Source organism: Palaemon carinicauda, chromosome 2, assembly GCF_036898095.1.
Source record: "Palaemon carinicauda isolate YSFRI2023 chromosome 2, ASM3689809v2, whole genome shotgun sequence".
Lineage (NCBI taxonomy): Eukaryota > Metazoa > Arthropoda > Malacostraca > Decapoda > Palaemonidae > Palaemon > Palaemon carinicauda.
The window spans coordinates 60,862,658-60,890,034 of record NC_090726.1 but is presented as its reverse complement, the minus strand read 5'-3'; the positions used below and the strand labels follow the sequence as shown (position 1 = coordinate 60,890,034).

Sequence of the window (27,377 nt, the reverse complement as noted above, 5' to 3'; positions counted from 1 at the left end):
TTGCTCATACTGTACATCAAAAAGTTTTTGTTCAAATGACTTGGAATTTTTATATGATATAGGTATTATATTTGTCTAAAACATAAATTGTGTATTTTAAATAATTTGAAAAAAAATTCCTGGTGTCGCGGACGGTCCCCTTAAAGGATGAAAATGGAAATATGAATAAAGGAGTGATGAAAATTGCAAAGGATTTTTATACAATGCTATATAATAGTGATAAAAGAAATAACTTTGCCAACAGAAATAATGAAACACCTGAGCTGGTACCAAAAGAAGCAGGAGGGATGCGAAGAACATATTATAAAGCATAAAAAGGGGCAAAGTAGCAGGGTAAGATGGCCTATCAATTGATTTAATAATAGATAGAAATTTCATTATTAATAAATCTGGCTGAACTTTCCACAAAATGTCTGCAGGAATGCTTTATACCTACAACTTGGAAGAACTTCATCATTGTACTAATTTGAGAAAAGGGAGAGACAAAATTCTTGAAAAATTACTGCCCGGTAAGTTTACATTAAGTAATACCGTTTATAAAATAATTATAGTAATATGACAAATTCGTAGATAATTTGTATTTTTCCTAACTATACAAACCTTAGCTATTTAATATGGGTTATTACTTCGGCGTAGCTGAAATGACGAGCCATTAGAATTTTAACGAAGGTTTACTACCCACACCGCTAGTTAGCAGGGGGTAGGGAGGGGTAGCTTGCTACGCGCCCCCCCCCCCTCACACACACCTGTGAATACTTCACTTTGACTAGAGGTAGGACTTCACGGGGGACAGGGCTGGCGGGCAAGTTTGATTAAATAGCTAAGGTTTGTATAGCTAGGAAAAATACAAATTATCTACGAATTTGTCATTTGTTCCGGAACTGAAATACAAACCACGCTATTTAATATGGGTGACTCACCCCTTAGGAAGGGTGGTAAGTCCCTGCCATACTGGCTTTGGCTTTGCCCGGGGACTCAATATTTGAGTGCGTAAGTACTCAAGAAATAAGGAGTCCCTGCGCCTCGCTAACATTTGCTGTGTAACTGCTGTGGCCTACATAAGGTGTGTGTGAAGGTGAGAAGTGTGACTCGTCCTAGGAAGTTGACCTGGAGTTCTTCAGATGGAATTCTAGGCTAGGACTCTCCCAATACCACCTCGTCAGGGTATGGGGACGTGACAGTATTAACCTTAATACTAGGAACACAAGGAAGCATGGTTTACCTGCAGTGGTTTTAGGTCAGCTGTGCAGAGAACCAAGGATGCTGCTTTCCCTAAGAGAGGGGAGGATGAAGAAAAGAATAAGGGCCAGGCATACCTTTTCATTCATGCAGACTAAAACTGGGTAACAATGCCCTCAACCCTCTGCTACTTGTCCATTAAGGAGCCTAAGGTTTAAACCAGCTGTTGTGCAGCCACCACAGGGCCGATAGAGAACGTATCGAGCCTCCTGTGGGTCACGTCTTGCAGGTAGTGGGCTGTGAAGGTTGTTTGACGCTTCCACACCCCTGCTTGCAGAACCTGCGTCACTGAGAAGTTTTTCTTGAAGGCCAGGGAGGTAGCTACTCCCCTGACATCATGAGCTCTAGGGCGACGTGACGGATGGTAGTAATGCAGGGGGACTGCCAATCCTAGAATTTACGGCCTCGACCGCTCCCTCTAGGATTTTTACCTCCCCTGGAGGACTTTTTGCCCTTCCCGTCCTTGACAGGAAAGGGCTTAGACACCTTCGGCTTTGCTGCTGTTGTCTTTTTTGCATTCTTAGCAGGACGGGGCTGTTGGGTTGCCGGAGGTTTGTAGGGCCTCGATGTCAGGGCCCTATGGAGGAGGGAATCCTGGTTGGACTTCTTCCACCTCTCAGCAGCTTGCTCCACGTCCTTAGGCTCAAACAAACTCTTACCGAGGACGGAAGAATGTCTGAGCCTGGTAACGTCGGAACTGGGGACCTTCTGGTGGAATCTCTCAGCCACTGCGTCACGTCGTTTCAGGATCGTGTTAGCCCACAAGCTCGAGACTTGGTGGGCTAGAAAGTCGATGGTCCGCGTGCCTGAGAGTAAGAATGTCTCCAGTGCCTTCCTGGTGCTTTCCTTGGACAGATCCTCAGACCGCACCAGGATGCCCAGAGACCCCAGCCAGATGTCAAGCCACGAGGTTGCCTGCATGGCACACTTCGCCACCTTCTCCTGGCTTAGGATCTCAGTAGCTGAATACGAAACATGCTGGTTGGAGAGTCTCTCTAGAGGGACTCCCCCAGTGAGTTCTTCCACATAATGGTGAATAGGAAGACCCAAACAAGTCTCCTCTAAGATCTCGAAATACCTCCTCTGGTGGACTCGAGGAGGAGAGAGGAGCTTGTTACCGGCACTGGATCTGCTGGAGGAGGCAAGCTCAGAGAGCTGGCCTTCGACTTTGTCTCTGGCACTCTTCATCCCCTGTGACCAGGGCAAAGCTGCACTGGCCCTAGAGGGTTTCTGGATGCCATAGACTCGGTCCAAGACCATGTCCTTATCCTCACGAGGAGGAATCTCTGGGTCCAGAAACCCGTTGAGATTTCTCATGAGGGTCAGAACTTGCCAGAACGCATGTTCTGACTCTTGAAGCTCTCCTCCCGAAGGGATAGCAGCAAAGTCTCCCGTCCCCAGTGGCTCTTCCTGGGGGGAGACGTGGACATTCTCCGAAGGTCTAGCTGGCTCCTGTCTGATCCTTGCCGAAGACTTAGGTAAAGTCTTCGAGTCCTTCGGCTCCCTCCTGGGAGGGATACAGGACTCTAGTAACGATGGATGCAGGGTCTTCTCCAACCCTGTGCGAGAAGATTTCTCAGGGAGAGGCGGAGTTTCCCCCATTGGTGCGATGGGGGAACGGACCAGCTTGTCCGACTCCCCCTGAGGATGGGAAATCCTCATCCGCCGGGGAGGGAGAGAAAGTCTGGGGGGAAGAGGGACCCTTGCGCAAGGATTTCCGAGGAGACAGCTTAGCCCTCGGAGAAGTCACCACGGAGGGGACTCCTCTCTTCCTCTTCAGGGGAGAAGAAGCCGTCACTGTTTTGTGACCTAGATCAGAGAACACAGGCTTAAAAGCTTGCATGAGAGCTCTAACTATGGTCCCAAAACAGGGCTGCTGGCTGACAGTCGCGCTGTCAGACACTCCCTCTGGAGGGAAGGGGATCGTTCGATCCCTAGGAGGAGTCGACAAACGAGGGTTCGCCTGAAACGAAGCTGAAGAAAAAGAGTCCTTAGACCTGTCCGGAAACCTCACTTCCTCCGGCGAGCGCGCTGTTCTGCGCTTGCGGGGAGGGGAACGAGACGATGACCTGGCTGCCTGAAGCCCCGTGAAATCGCGTGCGGGATTGCGTTGGCGATTGTGGCGCAAATTGCGCTGGTAGTCGTGCGATGAGCCCTGCCCTGGATCGTGAGCGGTAGGATCGTGCGCAGTAAAAATTTCACTCGTGCGCGGGCGCGCGAAGGTGATGGCGAGGGCACGTGGGCGCGCGAAGGTGATGGCGAGGGCGCATGGGCGCGCGAAGGTGATGGCGAGGGCGTGCGGCGCGCAGGAGCTGGAACGTGGGGCGGGTAGAAGGCTGGATGGGTGCTTGCGCGCGAGCAATCGATTGATCGCGCGTGCGCGGGCGCGCAGCAACCTGCTGAAGAGCCCGTGCGGGCGAGACTGTTGGGCGCGCGTACGCAGGAGAAATGTCTCTAGCGCGTTGGCGTGGAGCGCGCGTATCTGGAAGCACGGGGCGAGGGCGCGATTGCGCAGCCTCGTGATAGCGCAATGGTGAATATGCGCACTGGCGCGCAGGTGGGCGCTGCGCAGGAGGGGCAGGAACTGTCACCTGAGGAGATCGTGGGCGCGCAGGAGATCGTGGGCGCGCAGGAGATCGTGGGCGCGCATCAGGATGTGGGCGCACAGGAGTGCGCAGTTTAGATGGAGAGCGCAGGGGTACCTGTGAGCGCCCGTGCGCTAACTTAGGTACCTCCTGGACTGCGCGCTGGAACGTAGAAGTGCGCGGGCGCACCGGTGAGCGCTAGCGCGCTGTATCAGGATCATCTGCGACTGCGCGCTTAAGTCCAGAAGTGCGCTGAGGCACTGGAGAGCGCTGACGAGTAGGAGAGCACTTGAGCGCTGTAGCAGGAACAGACGAGCGCTTGTGCGCAGGTGAGCGCTGGCGCGCTATTGCAGGAACTGCAGGTGGGCGCTGGCGCACAGGAGATCGTGGGCGCGCAGGGGAACCCTGGCGCATAGAAACAGGAATAGGTGCGCACTGGGGCGCTAAGTCAGGAACAGCAGCAGCATGATGGCATGCAGGGGGTACCTGGTGCTTAAGGGACTGAGGCGCCGTTTTGCGCTCAAGTCCCTTGTGCCCCGAAGGGACCGGTGCCTGTGCAATGACAGGGTTAGAAGGGACATATAGCGCATCAGCAGCCTTGAAGGGTGACGGCAGGTCAGCAGGTCTGGAGGGTGACAGGTCAGAGGGTTCCGAAGGACGACCTTCCACCGAAGAAGATCGCGAACGATCTCCGGAGAGGTCTAAGGTGGTAGCTGGCAGGATCGGTGAACGACGAGTCTCCTCAGCGGAGGACTGCGGGAATGACGAGCCGAAGAGGCGCCTCCTAACTCCCTTGTGAGGAGAAGTAAGTCCTCTACGGCGAAGGGGAGGACGAGCCTTCAGCCTTATACGCCCTCTAGGGGCCGTGCGATCAGCAAGCTGACCATCATAAGGCCTCCGCAGAGGAGTCTCTGTAAGTGAACTCCCCCGAGGGGGAGAATCACTAGCAGGAGAGACCGTAGGACTAAGTTCCTCCCTCGAAGGATGTTCGGAGGGGGAAGCTAAGCCTTCAGCTACCGCAGCAACAACAGGAGCAGGAGTTTGAGCAGACACATCGGAGGCCTCCGTTACAACAACGTCGACGATAGACAGAGGATCTATGTCTGCTATCGTCGGCGATTGCTTAACAGCTGCTCCCAATTTGATCATGTCAAACAGGGCTTCCCTTGAGGGCGAACCCTGAAGCCCCAAGGAAGCCCAAAGCTGTAACAAATCATTGTTATTCATAAATAAATAAATATCCTCCTCCGGGGGAGGAGGGGCAGCTGCCTCGCTATGGGAGGCAACTACCTCTCCCGCACCCCGGGATCGGTCAACAGAACTACGGCCTACGCTACCACTTGACGGCCTCTCGGAAGAGACCGATCGAGTGGGAGCTTCGGAGGAGGTTTGGGCTACGGAAGAAGAGGCCTTGGAATTTCCTCTCTTCAAAGAAGCCCTTTTGGACTTCTTCTTCCGGCGCCGAGCAAACCTCTCCCACTGGGAGGTAGACCACTCCCTACACTCACCGCATACATTACCACTATCACACCGTTGGCTCCTACAATGAGGACACAAGGTGTGAGGATCTGTGTCGACCGCCGACATAAAAGTCCCACAAAGGCGGTCAGGTAAACCAGGACACGTACGCATTATAATAGAGGCCAACTTCACACACTCTGTAGAAAAAGAAAAAGCAAAAAAAAGGTTAATGGCAGTCAAGTGAGGGTGAGAGCAGACACGTCTGTTCACCACCCGAGCCAAAAGCAAAGTGAAGTATTCACAGGTGTGTGTGAGGGGGGGGGGGGGTAGCAGCTACAACTCCCTACCCCCCGCTAACTAGCGGTGGGGTAGTAAACCCTCATTAAAATTCTAATGGCTCCTCATTTCAGCTATGCCGAAGTAATAACCCATATCAAATAGCGTGGTTTGTATTTCAGTTACGGAACAAATATAAAATATTTACAAAGATTATATTAGGCTGAGTAGAAACAGACTTAAATCAACCAAGAGAGCAGTCAGGCTTTAGTAGTGGGTATTCAACACCTGACCATATCAATGTAATTAGCCAGCTAATGAAAAAATCAAGATTATGACATGGTGCTCTGTATGGCACTTATAGACTGGTTAAGTTTTTGTTTATGTCACAACTTCAGCAGTAATGGATGCCCTTCAAAGACAAGGAATAGATGAATCTTATGTTAGAACACTTGAAGAGATATGTACAGGAAGTACAGCAATCCTACAGCTATATAAAAAATAGTGGGAAAACTCTGTTTGAGAGAGGAGTTAGACAGGGAGACCTAAATTCTTCACAGCATCCCTATGAGAAATTTTTAAGAATTTAGATTTTGAAAATATGACAAATTCGGAGATAATTTGTATTTTTCCTAACCATACAAACCTTAGCTATTTACATTGGGTATTACTTTCGGCGTAGCTGAAATGACGAGCCATTAGATTTTAACGAGGGTTTCCTACCCTGGTGAAATGTCTCACTTCACTTAGAGGTAGGACTTGACTTGGGGGACAGGGCTGGCGGGCAAATATGTGTAAATAGCTAAGGTTTGTATGGTTAGGAAAATACAAATTATCTCCGAATTTGTCATTTGTTCCGTAACCGAAATACAAACCACGCTATTTACATTGGGTGACTAACCCCTTAGGAAGGATAGAAGGTCCCCAGCCATACTGGCTTTGGCTTACCCGGGGACTCAGATTCCGAGTGAGTCGCACTCGAGAAAAGGATTCCTGCACCTCACAAGTTTCTTGCTCCGCAAGGAAACGTGTGGCCTACATAAGCTTGTGTGTGAAGGAAGAAAGTGTGACCCGTCCTAGGCAGTTGACCTGGAGTTCCAGAAGGAACTCTGGGTTAGGACATTCCCAATACCACCTCGTAAGGGTATGGGGGACGCGACAGTATTGACTCAATACTCGGAACACAAGGAAGCATGGTTTACCTGCAGAGGTTTGAGATCAGCTATGCAGAGACCAGGATGCTGCTTCCCCAGTAGAGGGGACGATGAAGAAAGAAGTAAGGGCCAGACATACTTCTTTCGTTCATGCAGACTAAAACCTGATAACAATGCCCTAAACCTTCTGCTACCTGTCCAAAAAGGAGCCTGAGGTTAGACCAGCTGTTGTGTAGCCACCACAGAGCGATAGAAACGTATCAATACTCCTGTGGTTCACGTCCTGCAGGAAGCGGGCTGCGAAGGTCATTAGACGCTTCCAGAACCAGCTTGTAGCACCTGCGTCACAGAGTAGTTCTACTCGAAGGCGAGGGACGTTTCGATGTATCCGACATCGTGCTGTAGGGTGACGTGACGGGAGAGGGTCTGGATTCAGGTCGAGATGAATGCCCTTGAGTCCAAGCTGAAGAGGTATACTGATGACTCTCCCCTGTGTCCTCCCTGTGCTCCCAAACTGGCTTGCACGTGAGGACAAACTGCAGCTGTTCCCAAAGATAACCCCCCGATTCCTTTACTGGCAAGAAGGAGAAGGTCTGGGTCATCTGATACAGAACGGAGACTCGAAATCTTGAAGGAGTCGAACCGGAGGACCGGGACTCCAAGATTTCAAGTCTAGAAAACAACTCAGGAGCGAACCTGAATGTTGCCTTCCCCTATTCTCTTGAAAGGGAGGAGTCGTACGAGACCATGAAGATTGCTTACACCCTGGCCGAGGCCAGAGTGAGCAGGAGCCCCGTCCCCAAAGACGGAATACGATCAGAGGCCTGACGTAATGGTTCTTGAGAAGATCTCTTAAGGGACTAAAGAGTCCGAACCATGCTCCATGGAGGAGGACTCACTCCGACTGGGGGCAGGGACGTTCGCAGCTTCGCATGAGCGAAGAAAGGTCCAGCGGGAAGGAAAAAGTCTATTCCTTTCAGCCTGAAGGCCAGAGAAAGGCTGAGCGATAGGCTTCACTGCCGAGAACGGAAAAGAGTTTCCTCCCACCGAAAAGCAATAACTCCGTTATTGCTGGAGAAGAGGCCTCAAGGGAAGAGGTATCTCTCCCACGACACCAACCACAGAGGACTCTCCACTTCGCCTGGTAGACCCCTGCGGATGACTATCGCAGGTGACGTGACCTCCGCTCCGCGACTGTAGCGGGTTGTCTCTTCTTGAGGAGGCGGCGTAGTGTCTCCAGGCGTGAAGCCGAAGCAATGCAACGGCTCGTGAAAGATGTTGTAGTGTGGTTGTTTGAGTAGCCTGTGTCGTGGAAGAAGCTCTCCCGGGAGTTCCGTCATGGAAAGCAGAGGGTCCGGAAACCGTTCTGCTTATAGTCACAGCGGAGCTCTAAGGGCCATCGAAAGGTTGACAGACAACCTGGTCTTGTCGAGACCCATTCTCAACAGACAACAATGGTGGGAAGACGCAGGCGTCGATGTTGTCCCACCGTCACCGGAAAGCATCTTGCCAAAGAGTCTTGGGGTCTGAGACTGGGGGGAAGAACAGCGGAAGCTTGAAGTTCCAGGCTGTCGTGATCAGGTCCCCCAGGCCAGGACTTGCTGGTTACTATAGGCCAAAGACCCCCAGGTACTCTCTATCTGTGAGGCTCTGCTCTGATAGTCGGAGAGAACATTCCTCTGCCCGGAATGAGCGAGCCGATAGTGGTATTGAGAGGACCTCGGATCATCTCAGTATCTCTACTGCAAGATGCGAAAGTATGAAAATGCGACTCCCTGCTGGTTGGAATACGCCAGTACCATGAAGTTGTCGCGCCCGGAGCGACTCGGCAGGGTCTGTAGGATCTGTAGAGGGGCCAGACTACGGCCCCTAAGCCTGCCTGAATGATGGGGAGACCCTTCAGGTCCTGACCATAGGCCTGAACTGGAACATGCCCCCCCTTTTCTTTGACGAGTCCGAGAACAGCATCAAATGTGGGGAAAGGACGAGAATATCCACTCCCATGCAAGAGGTTCCATAGGTCAACACCCATTGCCGGTCTAAACGTTCCGCTGGTCCCATAGGGACCAGAAAGTCCGGTTAATCGTTGCTTGGATACCACCGGAACTTGGGCCGCCTCACAGGGAACTTATCCTGAGGTGACCGTTCGGAACTAGACGGGTCAATGAGGAAAAGAGACCCAGGAAACGTTCCAAGATAGGGCTGAAAGCTCTTCTTGACTGAGAACAGGTACTGCGACTCTCCTCAGCCTTGCCACAGTCAACTGAAGGGAAGGCTCGGAGAAGGAGTCAATATCATGGCTAGATACTCCAGATGTTGAGGCAGAAGTAGAGAAGGCTCCTAGCAAATTACCATGATCCTTCACTCTTGGTAAAGACCCGGAAGCTTGTCCTGGTGTTGAAGAAGGTCGAACCCGAGCCTACCGGAATTGACCAGACCTCCAAAAAGCGAAGGAGGCGGAAGCCTGCTCCTGAGCGGCCATGAGGAAAGCAGGGAGAGTTCTCTGGGGAAAAACCTGCGATGCCGCGGTGGGATCGCCACACCGCATCTTAAGCAGGAACATCTGTAGTCTAGGCTGAATTCCAAGAGCTTCCTGGAAGATGGATGGAATGGAACCTGGAAGTACCCGTCCTTCCGATCCAGGGCCTAAGGAGTCCTGCAGCCTCGTTACCAGTCTGATCGACTCTGCTGTTCCACGCTGGACAAAGTTTGTTCGACAAACTTGATCAGAGCTGAGAGGTCGACGACGGAACTCCCGTCTCAGATGCTTTCCCAGAAGAAAGGATTGACTGAAGCAGCCGGGGGGGGGAAGCCGTCGACGATCCTATAGAGGACCTTCTCCTAAGGCATGGATCCTTCTGCCCAACGGGCAAACCTCTTGCCGACCCCATGGCATAGAGGCTCAGTGACACTGGATTTGCCGACAGTGAAGGAGAGATGGTAAGAGCGAGGCGCGATATCCTTGGCTGATCACGGAGATCGTGCAGGAATCGGCATCGGGAGGCTGTTATCCGGACGAGTAACCTTAGGCATCCCCCCAGCGTGAGACCTGCAAGGGGGATTGCCAATCCTAGAGTTTGTGAACTTTGCCGCTCCCTCTAGGATTATGCCCCCCCGGGAGAGCCTCCCGTGCTACCTGTCCCTGACAGGAGGGGACTGCTATTGTACACCTTGTCTTAGCTGCCGTAGCCGGTTCCGATAACTTAGGCTCACGAGGCTGAATGAAGAGGCGTCAGAGGCCTGCAGGGTCTGGAAGTAAGCGCCTTGGAGGAGTGAAAACGGAATTCGACTTCCTTCGTCCAACAACTGTCCATTTCTCTGTCCTTGGGCTCAAAACAAGCTCTTCCCAAGGATGGAAGAGTGTCTGAGCTTGTCGACATTCACGGATGAGACACCCGAGAGGAAGCCCTCGGACACTGCGTCTAGATGCTCCAACATCGAGGTTGTCCGCAAGTTCGAAACTTGGCGACGGAACGCAAAGGTGCTTAAGCCCGAGAGGAGGAAAGTACCCATGATCTTCCTGGGGCTTCCTAGTACAAAACCTCGGGTCGCAACCGAGGAGGGAAAGGCCTGGTAAGCCCCTTCCACGAGAGGTGAAGAGGAAGGGCTAAACCAGTCACCTCTTGCCCGACGGAGAAATCTCGAAAGGAAAACTCCCTGGCAAGACCCTTCCAGGGAATGACGAAGAGAAAGGACTAACCCAGGTTCTGGAAAGAAGAATGTTGCACAGACCTCCCTGAAGATTCTTCCTGCTTTAGCACGAGCCATGCTCTGCGTTTACGGGGTGGAGACCGTGTTCTGGAAATACGCGCTCCAGAAGACTCGCCAGGCTGGCCGTGTTGCGAAACCCCGACGGGAATCGCGGTCTCAATCGCGCGATGGTAAATGAATGGTTCGCGCGTGGGCGAACGTGGAAGTGCCCGTGCGCGGGCACGCAGGAGTGCAGGCATAAGTGCGCGAGGGAGCGCAAAAGGAGGGCGGGCGTGGTTGGAAGGGCGAGAGCTGGTGGTTGGAAGGGCGAGACCTGGTGGTCGGAATCCGATAGTTCACAGGCGAGCGACGACACGTAGGCAAGCGATGGCTTACTGCAGGAATCGAGCTGGCGCTCGCGCGATGGAACACCGTCGGTTCGCGCGATGGAACACCGTCGGTTCGCGCGATGGAACACCGTCGGTTCGCGCGATGGAACACCGTCGGTTCGCGCGATGGAACACCGTCGGTTCGCGCGATGGAACACCGTCGGTTCGCGCGATGGAACACCGTCGGTTCGCGCGATGGAACACCGTCGGTTCGCGCGATGGAACACCGTCGGTTCGCGCGATGGAACACCGTCGGTTCGCGCGATGGAACACCGTCGGTTCGCGCGATGGAACACCGTCGGTTCGCGCGATGGAACACCGTCGGTTCGCGCGATGGAACACCGTCGGTTCGCGCGATGGAACACCGTCGGTTCGCGCGATGGAACACCGTCGGTTCGCGCGATGGAACACCGTCGGTTCGAGCGATGGAACACCGTTGGTTCGCGTGCGGGTGAACATTGGAGAGCATGTGCGCGGGCGCGCACGTGGGCGTATGGTCGCGCAGGCACGTGGGGGCTTGGTCGCGCAGGCACGTGGGCACGTGGGCGACCGCAGGCGGTCGGGAGACCGATGGCGCGTAGGCGGGCGATGGCGCGTTGACGAGCGATGGCGCGTCTTGGCGAGTGATGGCCCGGAGGCGAGTGAAGGCGCGTTGGCAAGCGATGGCGCGTCGGCAAGCGATGGCGTGTTGGCAAGCGACGGCGCGTTGGCGAGCGGTGGTGCGTTAACAAAACTCTAGCGCGCAGGCGAAGAATCGCGCGGGCGCGTAGGAGATCGCTGAGGCGTAAGAGACTAAGGATGGTTAGCGCGCATCGCGCTAATCAGAAGGCGCGCAGGTGCATCAGGAAGGTGAGCGCTGACGCGAGCTGTCAATCAGGCGATCCTGAACGGTCAGGAAAAACCGTTGGCGCCCATTGGTACGTGGCAGGAAAGGGCGGGCAGATGTGCGCTGGCGATTGAAGAAAGCTGGCGCACAGAAGGACAGAAGTAAAGGTGAGCGCTGGCGAGCAGGAGGAAGATCTACAGCAAGACTCAGCTACCGGATATCGTGGTCCACAGCAGGCGAGCGCTAGATCGCTACTGATGGTGTCCAGGGGACATGTAACGCGTGAAAGATCGATGGCGATCGTTGACGCGCAGGAGATCGCTGACGAGCAGGCGAACGTTGACGCGTCTGTGGTCGCTGGCGAGCTGGTGATCGCTGGCGAGCAGAAGGGCGACGCGTGGAATCCTGTGCGTACAGTAGCTTAGAAGCACGCGTAGGCGACCGCGAGCGTTGCTGCGCTGGAGCAGACTGACGAGCCGGATCGCGAGGGCGAGGAGAAGAAGAGTCCTTGTCCAAGACCTGAACCGAAGTTCTAGGTCGCGCGGGCGAACGTGGGCGCACAGGGCGCGTATCAGGGACTGGAAGGGCAGGTGCGCTCTGACGGGCAGGAGATCTAGAGCGCTCGGGAGACCGATGGCGCCCAGGGCGCACAACAGGAACAGCAGGATCTTTGAAGTCCTCAGGAGAGCGCTGGCGAGCAGTGGGGCGATGATCATCAGGAGAGCGCTGACGAACAGGAGAGGGCTGGCGAACAGGAGAGCGCTAGCGATCAGGAGAACGCTGATGAGCAGGAGAGCGCCTGTGCGCTAACACTGCAGAAAGGTGCGCAGGGGAACCCTGACACGCAAGGGAAGCACCCACCGTGGGAGGCAACCCTTAGCCCCGAAGGGACCGTTGCCCGCCGGATGACGAGGTCAGACTGCTGTCCATCTGCACCAGGGGCGGAAGGTCAGGAAGGCGTTGGACGGTGAGCCTTACGGCGAAGGCGGCCAACAGCAACAACAGCAGAAGAGTCCTCCGAAGAGGAGTCTCTATGAGTGTACTCCCTCGCGAACGAAAGAGAAACACTTCGTAGAAGAGACGGGTCAGCCAGTGACCTAAAAAGAGCAATCCTCCGAAGAGAGGCTCCTGCAGTTGCCCAGCCCCTTGAGCGTAACTGCAGGTGCGACCGCTCAGCACCAAGAGCATAGTCGCACGAAAAAAAGGCAAGAGGAGAACCCCCCAAAGGGGAAAAAACTCAAGCCTGGACAGGAAAACTTCCCTCGGAAGGAAAGTTACCCACCCAAGGAGGCGAGCCTCCTGAGTGTTCTAAAATGAACTGGAGAGCTGTCAATCGTCACGGGAGTACTTCCAGGAGAAGGAGACACGCCCCTGACGAAGATCTATAGGGGAGGCAGCAACAGCCGAATCCCCAGGGCTCAACAAGACAGCTCACTCCGTTGTCACATTACAGAACAAACTAGATCGGTAACTGTGAAAAATAAAAACAAAAATCATTAGTTAACATTCATTCCCCCGGGAAAACTCCGAAGAGGAATCCTGAGGGAAAAGAACACAAGAATTACACAACAGGCACGTGCCCTCACAACCACTTACACTCTCGGAAGGAGAGCTGTAACCAACACAGAATTATATCAATTATAATTATGTAACTATGTAATTATGTAATTTAAAAATGAATGAACACTAAATAAAGAACGAAAACCCCGAAAGAAATCGTTCTACAAAAGCTAAAAAATCAACAAATACAGTACAATTAGATTCATAAACTAATTGAGACAAAACGTACGGCGTAGCAACCCCACCCACACGGGAAGGAAGCTACTCAGACGTAGTAAAATTACGTAGAAAAGGGTGAACGCCCTCAAAAGAGAGAGAGAGAAAGACCGTAGTCAAACTCGATCACGACCCATGAAATTACACCGTGGTGGCCTAACTGCCGAGGGCTCCACGGAGATATCGTACACTACACACACAAGCACAAACTCTGAAAAGGAAACTTACTGATTTCTATACTCAAATATATACATAAACACGATAAAATGTTTACATATATATTGAGTAAAAGAAAAGTAAGTGATTAAGTAAAGACAAAACAAATAATGGCTGCCAAGTGAGGACAAAGACAGGAACGTCTGTCCATCGTCTGACCAAAAATGAAGTAAGACATTTCACCGGTGTGTGAGGGAGAGAGGGGGGGGGGGGGTAGCAAGCTACCCCTCCCCCTACCCCTGCTAACTAGCGCGGGGTAGGAAACCCTCGTTAAAATCTAATGGCTCGTCATTTCAGCTACGCCGAAAGTAATACCCAATGTAAATAGCGTGGTTTGTATTTCGATTACGGAACAAGTAGGAATTAACATTAATGAGGGAATAACTTCCCAACTTAAGATTTTCAAATGACATAGTTCTATTTAGTGAGTCATGGGAGGAATTGGAAAGGATGATAAAAAATTTAATAGAGAAAGCAGAAATGTACGACAAAATTAATGTAAGTAAAACTAAGATAATGTTAAATGAAAATGGACTAATATCTGTGCTGGTCATATTACCTTTAGTAATAAAATTAATGAAAATCTATCCTAATTTGACACTAAGAGAAAGTGAAATACTGTACCTCAAAATTATTAATAAATGGAATGATTCCACATTTCTTCTTAGTGACCCGACATTCTTGAACAGACTGCAATTGGGAATTCATAAAGCGATCAAAATTCCTTTTAGCCTGTACTAGGCATGATCCAAAGGTTGTACTTAAAAATGATCCAGTGTCCTCTGCAGTTAAAACGTGTTCACTTAATCTGACATATATGTACAGACAACAACTGAAAAAAAAATAGCAACACGATGAGATTATTTCAAAGACCCTTACCTGGAATTCACTTTACTAATTTCTTTGAAATGAAATTTTCTCAAACAAAGTTAAGAACAATCACAGAGTCCCATTTACACCAACAATGGCTCTCCCTGCAGCATGCAGCAATGCAATGTTTCCATGAATGGGGCCCAATCAAACCCTGACAAGTCGGTATCTTTGTAACATGTGTTCTTTGTCTTAATCTTTTCTAAGTTTGCCATTGTATGAAATTAAAGATAAATAGGCTAATAAAAGCAAGTCTTCAGATCCACATCTCCTACGACATGCTTGCATGGGTAAAATGTGCAGTTTATTGGATAAGTGAACTGCATGTACAGTACTGTTTTTTCAATCATCTGTTTGGAGTCTTTAATATATTAAAATGAAAGGAAAACAGATAAAGATTTTAAGCGTAAAAATGAAGGTGTTAATGCAAGTCATTCAGAGAGGGGTTTTGTCGTTTTGGTATCTCCCTCGTGGTCTCAGTATGTTTTTCCTGTCAAGAGGTGAGCCAGGCAGAAGAGATTGAAAACAATACTGGTGGGAAGCTTCATGATAATAAGGAATTGAGATTAATAGTTAACGTTATGAGATCTGAGGTGCCTTCCTTTTCAGTACAGTTGCCAGGTAATATGGTTGTTGTTGTTGTTGTTGTTGTTCTTATAAATCCATCAGTCTATATGCATATTAAATCCATAGTTGGAGAAGACCATAATATTATAAGATATTTTGAGAGTGAATTCCTTTGAAAAACCTAATTTTATTAATTTAAAAAATGTGAGAAGCGAAAGAACCTAACCCCTCTTATGTGAGGTTTTGACTCTACTCTTTCAGGCTCTTTGTTCTCAAGTAAAGGCTTGAGACACATGTCCAATGCTCCTACGAACGCATTTTACAGCACACACTATGGCGTCTGTTATAATACTTCTAGGACAATTACTTTCTCATTTGACTGAAGATACTGACTTAGCGGGTTAGTGAGGGCCTAGTCAAGGAGGCTGTACGGTGTCTGACTCTGGTTGCAGTAGACAAGCATTAGAGGCCCCAGTGAGATTTGTTGTTGCGGTGAATGGGCTGTAATAGTGGTTTTTAACTTCATGGTCAAGAAGTAGTCACTTTTAAGATATTAGCAAAGAGAATTTAAATGATTCATATTGTAACAAAACATATGTTTCAATAAAGGTTTACCAATTTATTAACTGTTTTCAAGGTTCATAATAAAAAAGGCTATCATTGGGGGTAATAAAAATATATATAAAGTTATTCGAAGAAAAAAAAAAGACAAAATAACTTATTTTAGCAGTACTTATACTAACTATACTAGTGAATCTTTTTATGGGGCTTAACTATACAGAACTAGACACCTGTCCTGAAAGAAGTGGCATATTTTAGGTCCATGTATCACACTGTACACGAAAAGGTTCAGATTTAGGAAATTTAGAAAATCTCTCTATTAAAGATCTCATGGCTAAAACTGTTTCTTTGACTTTATCATTGGCTAAAGGCATTAGTGGGCTAAAACTATTTCTTGTACGGTAGATTTTGTAGAACATAAAAAAGATTTATTGTAAGGTAGATTTTGTAGAACATAAAAGGAATTTTTTTTTCCTACTTTCAAAGCTAAGAATGATTTTAAGACACAAAATGTACCAAAACAAATTTCAAATACCATCTTTGGAAAAATAAAATTATGACTGCATCTGAGAATGGATTTCTTTGTCCAGTGATAGCTTTTAAAGTATTATTTGACTAAAATTGCAGAAATTGAGGGTATGTTTGTGATTTGTTTTGTGTGGTTAAGTTGCCAAATTGTCCTTTATCCAAATACTTATATTTTCTGACTAAAAAATTGATCACTGAGGCTCACATAAGTTGATTCAAAATCAGAGGAAAGATTTGTAAATTAGTGCATAGTATAATCCATGTTATATTCAAAACTTGCAAACTGCAACTTACTAGGAGTCTGCGCGGTCATATGTATTGATGAACGAGTTGAGTTGTTGTTCCAGTGTTGTAAAGAGGGCTACCATCATGGCTCTGACTTCTCTATTTACAAGTCTACATTGACCTGGAGTACCAGCAGCACTTACTCCAAATGATGTTCCTGCTGATCCACTACTTTCTTCACTACCACTTGATCCAGGTGTGCTGGCCACAGATGAAGGGGCTTTCTAAATAACAAATTTATAAGATTATCATTAGGGTTTTCCCATAAAAGAATTGTGAGATTATTCTTAAAACTTAAAAATACAGTAATTAAGTTGTCAAGCACAAGAAATGAAAATAAAACTTGTTAGCTTGCAATGTAACTCATGTCAATATTAAAAATAATACTGTTAGAAAACATAAAAAAATTGCTCAGCTCCCATCTCTGGGAAATGTATTAATGCAAAATAAATGAAGACTTTGGAGCATAATTTTATAGAATGAATAGTTCTTAAAATAATGACAATTCCCCATTTTCTCTCAGACAACCATGAAGATATTAGCAATCTTGTTATATAAGTGGGGATATAATTGGGCAGCAAGTGTCAAAAGGTGGAATTTGAAGAATAAAAACAATGTAACTCATTCAGGTAGTGGAAGGCATTATTCCATTTATAAAAGAATTTTCAAATATATAACACAGTTATTGGTCAGTTTACAAGCCATTTGTAAAGCAAAACTAAATTTTTTTAACACATTCTGAAGAATCCCAATTAATTTTATACAATATTCAGGTAATACAGAAAAGACTGGACAGTTAACAAAAGATTTAAAGTGAGGGAAAGAATGGTTCAAGATGGGGTTTCATATGAATAGTGATAAGTCTATTACACTACTCAAAATAAGCTTTATAAGACAACAGTTGTGTCCCCTGTAAACAAAGGATTTAATTCAGGGTTATTTGTCCCTTCATATGTAACCCCTGATGTTACCATCACTTTGATTCCAACTAAATTGATAACATAGCAGATTGCAACCTTAGCTGCAGGCATCTATATGGCTTTACAAGAAAAATTGGCATCACATAAGTGATAGCATTAACTTTCACAATAATGAGATAAATATAGTTATCTGGGATTGCTCATGGAAAGCATTGGAATACTGTGTTTTACCTTTGGAAACTAACATAATTTAGTCACTAGCAACAGTCTGCATTTGTTTGTATTTTTTTGTTAAAACATATTTTTTGTTGTTGATGGAAACTGAGCATGGCTTTAAATACTTTCAGCTGGAAACTTTAATTCAGACATTTGTATTATATATCAAGCATACAATTTTTAATTTCATCTTTCTTCCTGACTTCATATTTCCTAGTACTTCTCCATCATTTTCAACTTTATATTTCAAGGTACAACACAAGGTTTGATAGAAAGATATCCGAGTTTCATCCTCCTCCAAATAACTCCATTGCAATTTAATACATTTAGCCAAGCTGTTTTTTCTACAGCTAGAAACAGTTTGAGAAATAACAGAGATCATCAACTAAGTCTTCATTAAATAGACCTTTACTCTAATTTTTTTACTTAAAGCAAAATCTTAATAATAAAATATGTTATTTTGATAATAAAATAAATTTTTGAATATACTTACCCGGTGATTATATAGCTGCAACTCTGTTGCTCGACAGACAACTCTACGGTAAAAACTCGCCAGCGATCGCTACACAGGTTGCGGGTGTGCCCAACAGCGCCATCTGTCGTCCAGATACCCAGTACTCAATGTAAACAAAGACTCAATTTTCTCCTCGTCCCACTGCGTCTCTATTGGGGAGGAAGGGAGGGTCATTTAATTTATAATCACCGGGTAAGTATATTCAAAAATTTATTTTATTATCAAAATAACATTTTTCAATATTTAACTTAGCCGGTGATTATATAGCTGATTCACACCCAGGGGGGTGGGTAGAGACCAGCAATATATGTTTACACTTTTATGAGCTAAGAGTTTTTATTTCATTTTAGAAGTTATCAAAATAACAAAAACAAAATAAATAGGTACCTGGTAAGGAAGTCGACTTGAACAATTACTCTGCCTTTTAAGTACGTCTTCCTTACGGAGCCTCGCGATCCTCTTAGGATGCTGATCGACCCCTAGGATCTGAAGTATCAAGGGTTGCAACCCATACAACAGGACCTCATCAAAACCCCTAATCTAGGCGCTCTCAAGAAATGACTTTGACCACCCGCCAAATCAACCAGGATGCGAAAGGCTTCTTAGCCTTCCGGACAACCCAAAAAACAACAATAAAAACATTTCAAGAGAAAGATTAAAAGGGTATGGAATTAGGGAATTGTAGTGGTTGAGCCCTCACCCACTACTGCACTCGCTGCTACGAATGGTCCCAGTGTGTAGCAGTCCTCGTAAAGAGACTGGACATCTTTCAAGTAAAATGACGCAAACACTGACTTGCTTCTCCAATAGATTGCGTCCATTATACTTCGCAGAGATCTATTTTGCTTAAAGGCCACGGAAGTTGTGACAGCTCTAACTTCGTGTGTCCTCACCTTAAGCAATGCTTGGTCTTCCTCACTCAGATGTGAATGAGCTTCTCGTATTAACAGTCTGATAAAGTAGGATAAAGCATTCTTTGACATAGACAAAGATGGTTTCTTAACTGAACACCATAAAGCTTCAGATTGGCCTCGTAACGGTTTAGTTCGCTTTAAATAGAACTTAAGAGCTCTCACAGGGCATAAGACTCTTTCTAGTTCATTGCCTACCATATTCGATAAGCTGGGAATATCGAACGATTTCGGCCAAGGTCGAGAAGGCAGCTCATTTTTGGCTAGAAAACCAAGTTGTAGCGAACATGTAGCTTTTTCTGACGAAAATCCGATGTTCTTGCTGAAGGCATGAATCTCACTGACTCTTTTAGCTGTGGCTAAGCATACCAGGAAAAGTGTCTTTAAGGTGAGATCTTTCAGGGAGGCTGATTGTAGCGGCTCAAACCTGTCTGACATGAGGAATCTTAGTACCACGTCTAAATTCCAACCAGGTGTAACCAAACGACGCTCCTTCGTGGTCTCAAAAGACCTAAGGAGGTCCTGAAGATCTTTATTGTTGGAAAGATCTAAGCCTCTATGCCGGAAGACCGATGCCAACATGCTTCTGTAGCCCTTGATAGTGGGAGCTGAAAGAGATCGTCCTTTTCTCAAGTATAGGAGAAAGTCAGCTATTTGAGCTACAGAGGTACTGGTCGAGGAAACAGAGACTGACTTGCACCAGTTTCGGAAGACTTCCCACTTCGATTGGTAGACTCTAAGGGTGGATGTTCTCCTTGCTCTAGCAATCGCACTGGCTGCCTCCTTCGAAAAGCCTCTAGCTCTCGAGAGTCTTTCGATAGTCTGAAGGCAGTCAGACGAAGAGCGTGGAGGCTTTGGTGTACCTTCTTTACGTGTGGCTGACGTAGAAGGTCCACCCTTAGAGGAAGACTTCTGGGAACGTCTACTAGCCATCGAAGAACCTCGGTGAACCATTCTCTCGCGGGCCAGAGGGGAGCAACTAGCGTCAACCTTGTCCCTTCGTGAGAGGCGAACTTCTGCAGTACCTTATTGACAATCTTGAACGGTGGGAATGCGTATAGATCTAGATGCGACCAATCTAGGAGAAAGGCATCTATATGTATTGCTGCTGGGTCTGGGACTGGTGAGCAATATATTGGGAGCCTCTTGGTCATCGAGGTTGCAAAGAGATCTATGGTTGGTTGGCCCCAAGTGGCCCAAAGTCTCTTGCATACATCCTTGTGGAGGGTCCATTCCGTTGGAATTACTTGCCCTTTCCGACTGAGACAATCTGCCATGACATTCAAGTTGCCTTGGATGAACCTCGTTACTAGTGATATGTTTTGACCTTTTGACCAGATGAGTAGGTCCCTTGCGATCTCGTACAACGTCAATGAGTGGGTCCCTCCTTGCTTGGAGATGTACGCCAAGGCAGTGGTGTTGTCCGAGTTCACTTCCACCACTTTGCCTCGAAGGAGAGACCTGAAGCTTTTCAAGGCCAGATGTACTGCCAGCAGCTCCTTGCAGTTGATATGCATGATCCTTTGACTCAAGTTCCACAGTCCCGAACATTCCCGACCGTCTAATGTCGCGCCCCAGCCTACGTCCGATGCGTCCGAGAAGAGAACGAGGTTGGAAGTCTGAACAGCCAGGGGAAGACCCTCTCTTAGGTTGATACTGTCCTTCCACCAAGTCAGGCAAGACTTCATCTTTTCGGAAATGGGGATCGAGACCGCTTCTAGCGTCTTGTCCTTTTTCCAGTGAAAAGCTAGATGGTATTGAAGAGGACGGAGGTGTAGTCTTCCTAATGACACAAATTGTTCCAGGGATGATAGCGTCCCTACCAGACTCATCCACTTCCTGACTGAGCATTGTTCCTTCTTCAGCATGTTCTGGATGCATAACTGGGCTTGGCTTATTCTGGGGGCCGACGGAAAAGCCCGAAAAGCTAGACTGTGAATCTCCATCCCTAAATACACAATAGTTTGGGATGGGATCAGTTGTGACTTTTCCATATTGACAAGGAGACCCAATTCCTTGGTCAGATCTAGAGTCCACTTTAGATCTTTCAGACAGCGACGACTGGAAGAAGCTCTGAGAAGCCAGTCGTCCAAATAGAGGGAGGCTCGGATGTCCGCTAAATGAAGGAATTTGGCTACATTCCTCATCAGCCTCGTAAACACAAGAGGAGCTGTGCTTAGGCCAAAGCACAGGGCTTGAAACTGGTAGACAACCTTTTCGAAAACGAATCTCAGAAAAGGTTGGGAGTCCGGGTGGATGGGGACGTGGAAGTAGGCGTCCCTTAGGTCTAAAGAGACCATCCAGTCTTCCCTTCTGACCGCTGCTAAGACTGACTTTGTGGTCTCCATGGAGAACGTCTGCTTTGTGACAAAGACATTCAGAGCACTGACGTCTAGCACCGGCCTCCACCCTCCTGTCTTCTTTGGCACCAAGAAGAGTCGGTTGTAGAATCCCGGAGATTGAAGGTCCGAGACTTTGACCACCGCTCCCTTCTCTAGTAAAAGAGACACTTCCTGTTTCAAGGCTCTTCTCTTGTCTTCCTCTCTGTACCTGGGAGAGAGATCGATGGAAGACGTTGCTAGAGGGGGTTTCCGTACAAAAGGGATCTTGTACCCCTCTCTGAGCAACTTCACAGATTGTGCATCTGCGCCTCTCTTCTCCCAGGTCTGCCAGAAGTTCTTGAGTCTGGCTCCCACTGCTGTCTAAAGATGTGGGCAGTCAGACTCTGCCCTTAAAGGACTTGGATCCTTTCTTCTTTCCTCGTTTCCCTTCGGCACGAGCACCTCCTCTGCTGGAGGCTCTGCCACGAAAGGGTGGAATAAAACGGGACGCTGGAGTGTCCATCCTTGGTCTAGCTGACAAGGTAGGCAAAGGGGGAGCTTTGCGAGCGGAGGACGCAACAAGATCATGAGTGTCCTTCTGCACCAATGAAGCGGCTATTTCCTTAATCAGGGCTTCTGGAAAAAGGCACTTGGAAAGAGGAGCAAAGAGAAGCTCAGATCTCTGGCACTGTGTAACTCCAGCTGAAAGGAATGAGCATAGGTTTTCACGCTTTTTAAGGACTCCGGACACAAATGATGCAGCAAGCTCATTAGACCCATCACGTACGGCCTTGTCCATGCAGGACATAATGAGCAAGGAAGTCTCTTTCTCTGTCGGAGAGGTCTTTCTGCTAAGGGCTCCTAGACACCAGTCTAAGAAGTTAAAAACTTCGAAGGCCCTAAAGATACCTTTCAAAAGGTGGTCCAGGTCCGAAGATGACCAACATATCTTTGAGCGTCTCATGGCAAGGCGGCGGGGAGAGTCTACAAGACTTGAGAAGTCGCCCTGGGCAGAGGCAGGAACTCCCAAGCCGAGAACTTCTCCCGTGGCATACCAGACGCTCGATCTAGAAGAGAGTCTAGCAGGGGGAAACGCAAAGGCTGTCTTTGCTAAACTCTTCTTAGACTGCAACCATTCTCCTATCACCCGCAAAGCTCTCTTGGACGAGCGTGCGAGGACGAGTCTAGTAAAGGCAGGAGTGGTAGACGGCATGCCTAACACAAACTCAGACGGCGGAGAACGAGGAGCCACAGAAACAAACTGGTCCGGAAACAACTCTTTGAAGATGGCCAAAACTTTTCTAAAATCCAAAGAGGGTTGAGTAGACTTAGGCTCGTCCAAATCTGATAGTGGTTCATCTATGTGTGCAGCACCATCATCATCAGAAAGTTCCTCATCCGACAACTGATGAGGAAACGGCAACGGAGTGGGTAACGGCTGGTTCGCTGAGTCCGGTCGCACGGGTGCATGCGTGACTGAGCCGGACGCAACGTCATGGAACTGCTGCCCAGTCTGTGAGCTGGCAACAACCATGGCAGCGCGGGGACGCACAGCGTCTACTCCAGACTGTCTGGACTGATGTGGGTGCGCAGTGGAAATCACACTGGGTTGCGGAGGTTGACGCACCGCGTCAAAACAAAGCAACTCTGACGGTTGTTGAACCTCCGGAACGTCAACGGCAACCTCCGAGCGTCTCTTCACGTCAACATGCGGCTGGCAGATCACACTGGAACGCATGGGAGGAGGAACTCTCTCAACTGGTGTGCGTGAGAAGGTTACCTCAGCGTCCACCGGACGCACAACCGATCGTGTGGAAGGTTGTAGGCTAGGTACTGCACTAGCTGGTGCGGCAGCAACCTTCTCCGCACGAAAGTCCTGCATCAGAGACGTCAGTTTAGACTGCATGTCTTGCAGTAGAGACCACTTAGGGTCTACAGGAGCAGGTGTGGCGACAGACGGGGTTACTGTCCGAAGCGGTACCGCTTTGCCTCTCTTAGGCGGTGAGCAGTCATCGGATGACGGCAGCGAGTCCGAACTGACCCAGTGGCTACAACCGGGCCGTTGGACTTGCGCTGAAGGGACCGACTTGCGTTTTAACGGTCGTGAGACCTTGGTCCAGGGTTTCTTGCGAGAAACACCTTCCGAAGACGAGGTATAAATGGGCTCTCTCGTCTTAGTTAGGTAGGAGCGATCTTGGGTAGATACGCCCGATACCACGGAGGGAACGTCTGTTCGCTGATTAAAGCCTCTCGAACCCATTTGTCGTACGACATTGCTTCTCCCCTGAACTTGGGAGCTTGCAAGAGGTCCCGGACTAGGAGGACGACAGGCACGAACAGACGAACCCTCAAGCGCAACACTATCCACAACACTATCACTCGGCACTTTAGCACTTCCCACTGCACTTTTGCACTTAAGCTCCTTCACATCCGACATGAGCTGATTACGGTCACTAGCAAGGGACTCAACTCTCTCACCCAGAGCCTGGATGGCACGCATCATATCAGCCATTGAAGGTTCCTGAGTGCCAGAAGGGGGCTTAGGAGCAACCACTACAGGGGAAGGAATAGGTTGTGGGGCATGAGGAGAGGAAATATCAATAGAACGAGAAGAACTTCTCCTAACTCTATCTCTCTCTAGCCTACGTGTATACTTTTGAAATTCGATAAAATCGAATTCCGAAAGCCCAACGCACTCCTCACACCGATCTTCCAATTGACAGGTTTTATCCCGACAATTGGAACAAACAGTGTGAGGGTCGATAGAAGCCTTCGGAAGACGCCTTGAACAGTCCCTAGCATTGCACTTCCTAAATTTTGGGACTTGTGAAGGGTCAGCCATTTTGAATTGGTCAAAGGGAAATTCAAAAAAACTATCAAAAAGTCATCAACAAAGAATCCGTTATCAAAAAGAGTTCAAGGATTTGTGTGAAGAGAAACCCTGCACAGCGAAAGCTCAAAACTAGAATAAAGTACTTCACCAATTAGTTGTGAAAAAACTCCAGTTTAGCAACAGCGAGTAAGTACGTCTTGTCGATAGCTCGACAGAGAGAAAATTGAGTCTTTGTTTACATTGAGTACTGGGTATCTGGACGACAGATGGCGCTGTTGGGCACACCCGCAACCTGTGTAGCGATCGCTGGCGAGTTTTTACCGTAGAGTTGTCTGTCGAGCAACAGAGTTGCAGCTATATAATCACCGGCTAAGTTAAATATTGAAAAATACCATGTTCATATTGTTTCTCTCTTGAAGCCTGTTTTCTATCGACATATATCCTAAATCTAAAAATTTCCCATTTTCCTTCCTTTCAATATGCTTAGGCCTCTACTATCGTTTCCTCAGAGGCCGTGTAATAGTGTTTTTCCCAAATATCTAACAAACCGGCTTATGAATTTCCATGAAACTACAGCAATGAATGTTTCAAACATTGGCCTAATTTTTGGTGGTACAATGAATTGACAGATGTGCTTAATTAACCCATTTACTCTTAGAAAAAAGAGGAACTTCTTCCCTTCCTTCAGAGCGTTTCGAAGAAGTGTTACTTAATCACGTAACTGTGACGCAGAGGTTCCCCCAACCCTCCTTCAGTGTTTACACCTATGGCTATCCTAGTACTCCCCCCCCCCTTCCTTCTTGCCTTCTTTCCTTCATTCCCATTGTTATTAGGCTACCGAGTAAATCCCTGTTAGGAAAGACTGTGTATTGCACATAGGAAATGAGCCGGAAGAGCGATAAAATGTTTTATGGTGGTAGATAATGATTAGATGGTTAACACAAATTATCAAACATAATAGAAGAGGTTTAAAACAGGGGTGTGGAATCGCACAGAGATATTCAACTCGGACTCCTACAAATCTTAGATTTGCGACTAAAAAATAAAATAAAATAAAAAAATAAAATAAAAAAATAAAATAAAAACATTAGTAGAAATAGAAAACAATTTTTTTCCTTGAGAGTGATGATGAGTAAAATGTGTGTCCATTTCTTGGTTTTTTTTTCATCCCTCATAAATCTATGGTTTCCAGCAATTGGTGATAACATTATTTTGGAAAAGCAAAGCTAATGAATACTTTGATACGAGTATATCAGCTTGGCATGTAGACAATGTCAATGGATTTCTCAAAGTAAGGTTGATTGGTTCATTAATTGAAGTCTGGTATAATTCCAGTGACAAAGTCGCAATGATATTTGTCACATACCTTTTAAGTAACAAAAATAGGTACTGGTACATATAACGTAAATAAATATATAAAACTATAGGTTGAAATATAATAAATCTTATGTATGTATGAACACACACACACACATATATATATATATATATATATATATATATATATATATATATATATATATATATATATATATAAATGATTTCAAAATTTATCAAATGGCCGATGTCAATGCCCTTATATGAAACATCTTTTAGAAGTCTACCTTCTAAGGAATTCAAGCTACTCTCTCTGGTGAAATTGATATGATAAATTATATCAAACAATGCTCTCTGTCATTTTCTTCCTGGCAATTGATGTATCGAGTAACCTGTGTTGTATGGAAGAATGAGTACTACGGCTTAACCTAAAGAAAACTATATTTCTATTGCTTTACCAACACTCGCTTGAAGTGCGAAGTGTAGGGTTAGCATGGCTTCTTTCGTCTCCTGTCAAAGGTCTCATTCTTGATCTTCAATGTAAGTGAGTGGGTAAGATATAAAACGTTGGTCTTGTGTTTAGGTAAAGTCTAAAGTCACGAATCACATTACCAGGTATGCTGAACTTTTACTGACAAAGAATTTCGTATTGCTTGGGGTAGGTCATATGACAATTATCTATGGAGTTAAACAGGCGTTTAACAATTCGGGGGATGGGAGGTACAGGGGAAGAAACGTTATAACAACGTCACTGAGGGACGTCATCACTTTTGCGAATGTGTGGGTGGCTAAGACTGGCTTTAGCCTCATTTTCTTAAGTAAAAAATTTAATGAAACGTAATTGGCAATGCACAGTATTTCCCAAAATTAGGCCATTGTATGAAGGGCTCCCTGCTTTGATATCATGGAAATCCATCAGTTATTTTAGGAGTTATTTAAAAAAAACACTATTACACGGCCTCTGGAAACGATAGTAGTTTAGCATTAAGATAATCTGACAGTACATGTCCTTTTGATATCACTAGTCAGTGAGGACGAGGGCAGGTATGTATATGAACATCAGGTGAGCATAAAAATAAATGTTATTATTACAATTACATTTATTTTTATGAAACTCCCCTGATATTGATGATATTAATGACTCACATTCTGGTGGAGGTGGATCAGGGAAGGAAAGAGATAAGAAATTTAAAGCCTTAAATTAATAAACTTATCTAGCACTTGAGACTCGTCTCTTGACTAATACCACAATAATTCATCATCGCTTAGTAAAGCGTACTGTAACACAAGCCACTTGACTTGTAACTGAATAAAACCCTCCTATCATTTATACATTTATAAATTACCCAGTGTCGTGTACTTTCAAAAGAAAAAAATAATACTTAAACTTGATAAAATTTACACAATTAAAATTGTGTATTCCTGGCTAGAACAGTGGTAATGTATTTGCCTAGCATTTGCATGGCAGCAGATTGATCCCCAGCCGGGACTGTGAGATGAAACGGTCTACTGGGGAGGCCATTGCTGGGGGTGGGCAAAACAGTGGAGAGTTAGGCTTGGCCAGTTGATATTCTGGTGAGCATCTATTCTGATGAAACTTGAACTGAAACTAGACACCTTAAACTTTTATTGCATCACCCAGAGCCCAGCTATTTGGATTAGGAAACCATTTCTCAGAGTTAATACTTAGCAAAAACTGACTTGGTACACCACTTAGCTGCCAATAAGTCTCTTTCCATGAAAGGATTCCTACAGAAATTAAGAGATGTAGTTATCTTCTATTATCATGAACCCCAACCTTCACGCTGTTCTTCTGGCTTGGATCCAATCTTCTGTGAGCCCCTGTGACTAAACAAAATTGGCCATAGTATTTATAGAAAAAATGACTATTCAAAATCTTACTCACATAACAAATTAGGAAC

General features: G+C 47.0%; 1 protein-coding gene across 2 annotated transcripts in view; it reads right to left on the bottom strand.

Annotated features, from left to right (window-relative positions):
• Positions 1-27,377, bottom strand: part of Sec3 (exocyst complex component Sec3) — a 327,711-nt gene that overhangs the window by 39,144 nt on the left and 261,190 nt on the right. For both annotated transcript variants that reach the window (XM_068356333.1, XM_068356340.1), the window contains 2 exons: positions 16,433-16,647; positions 14,237-14,444 (listed from right to left, as the gene is read on the bottom strand). In XM_068356333.1, coding sequence (XP_068212434.1) covers positions 14,237-14,444; positions 16,433-16,647 — 423 coding nt within the window. The remainder of the gene's footprint in view (positions 1-14,236; positions 14,445-16,432; positions 16,648-27,377) is intronic.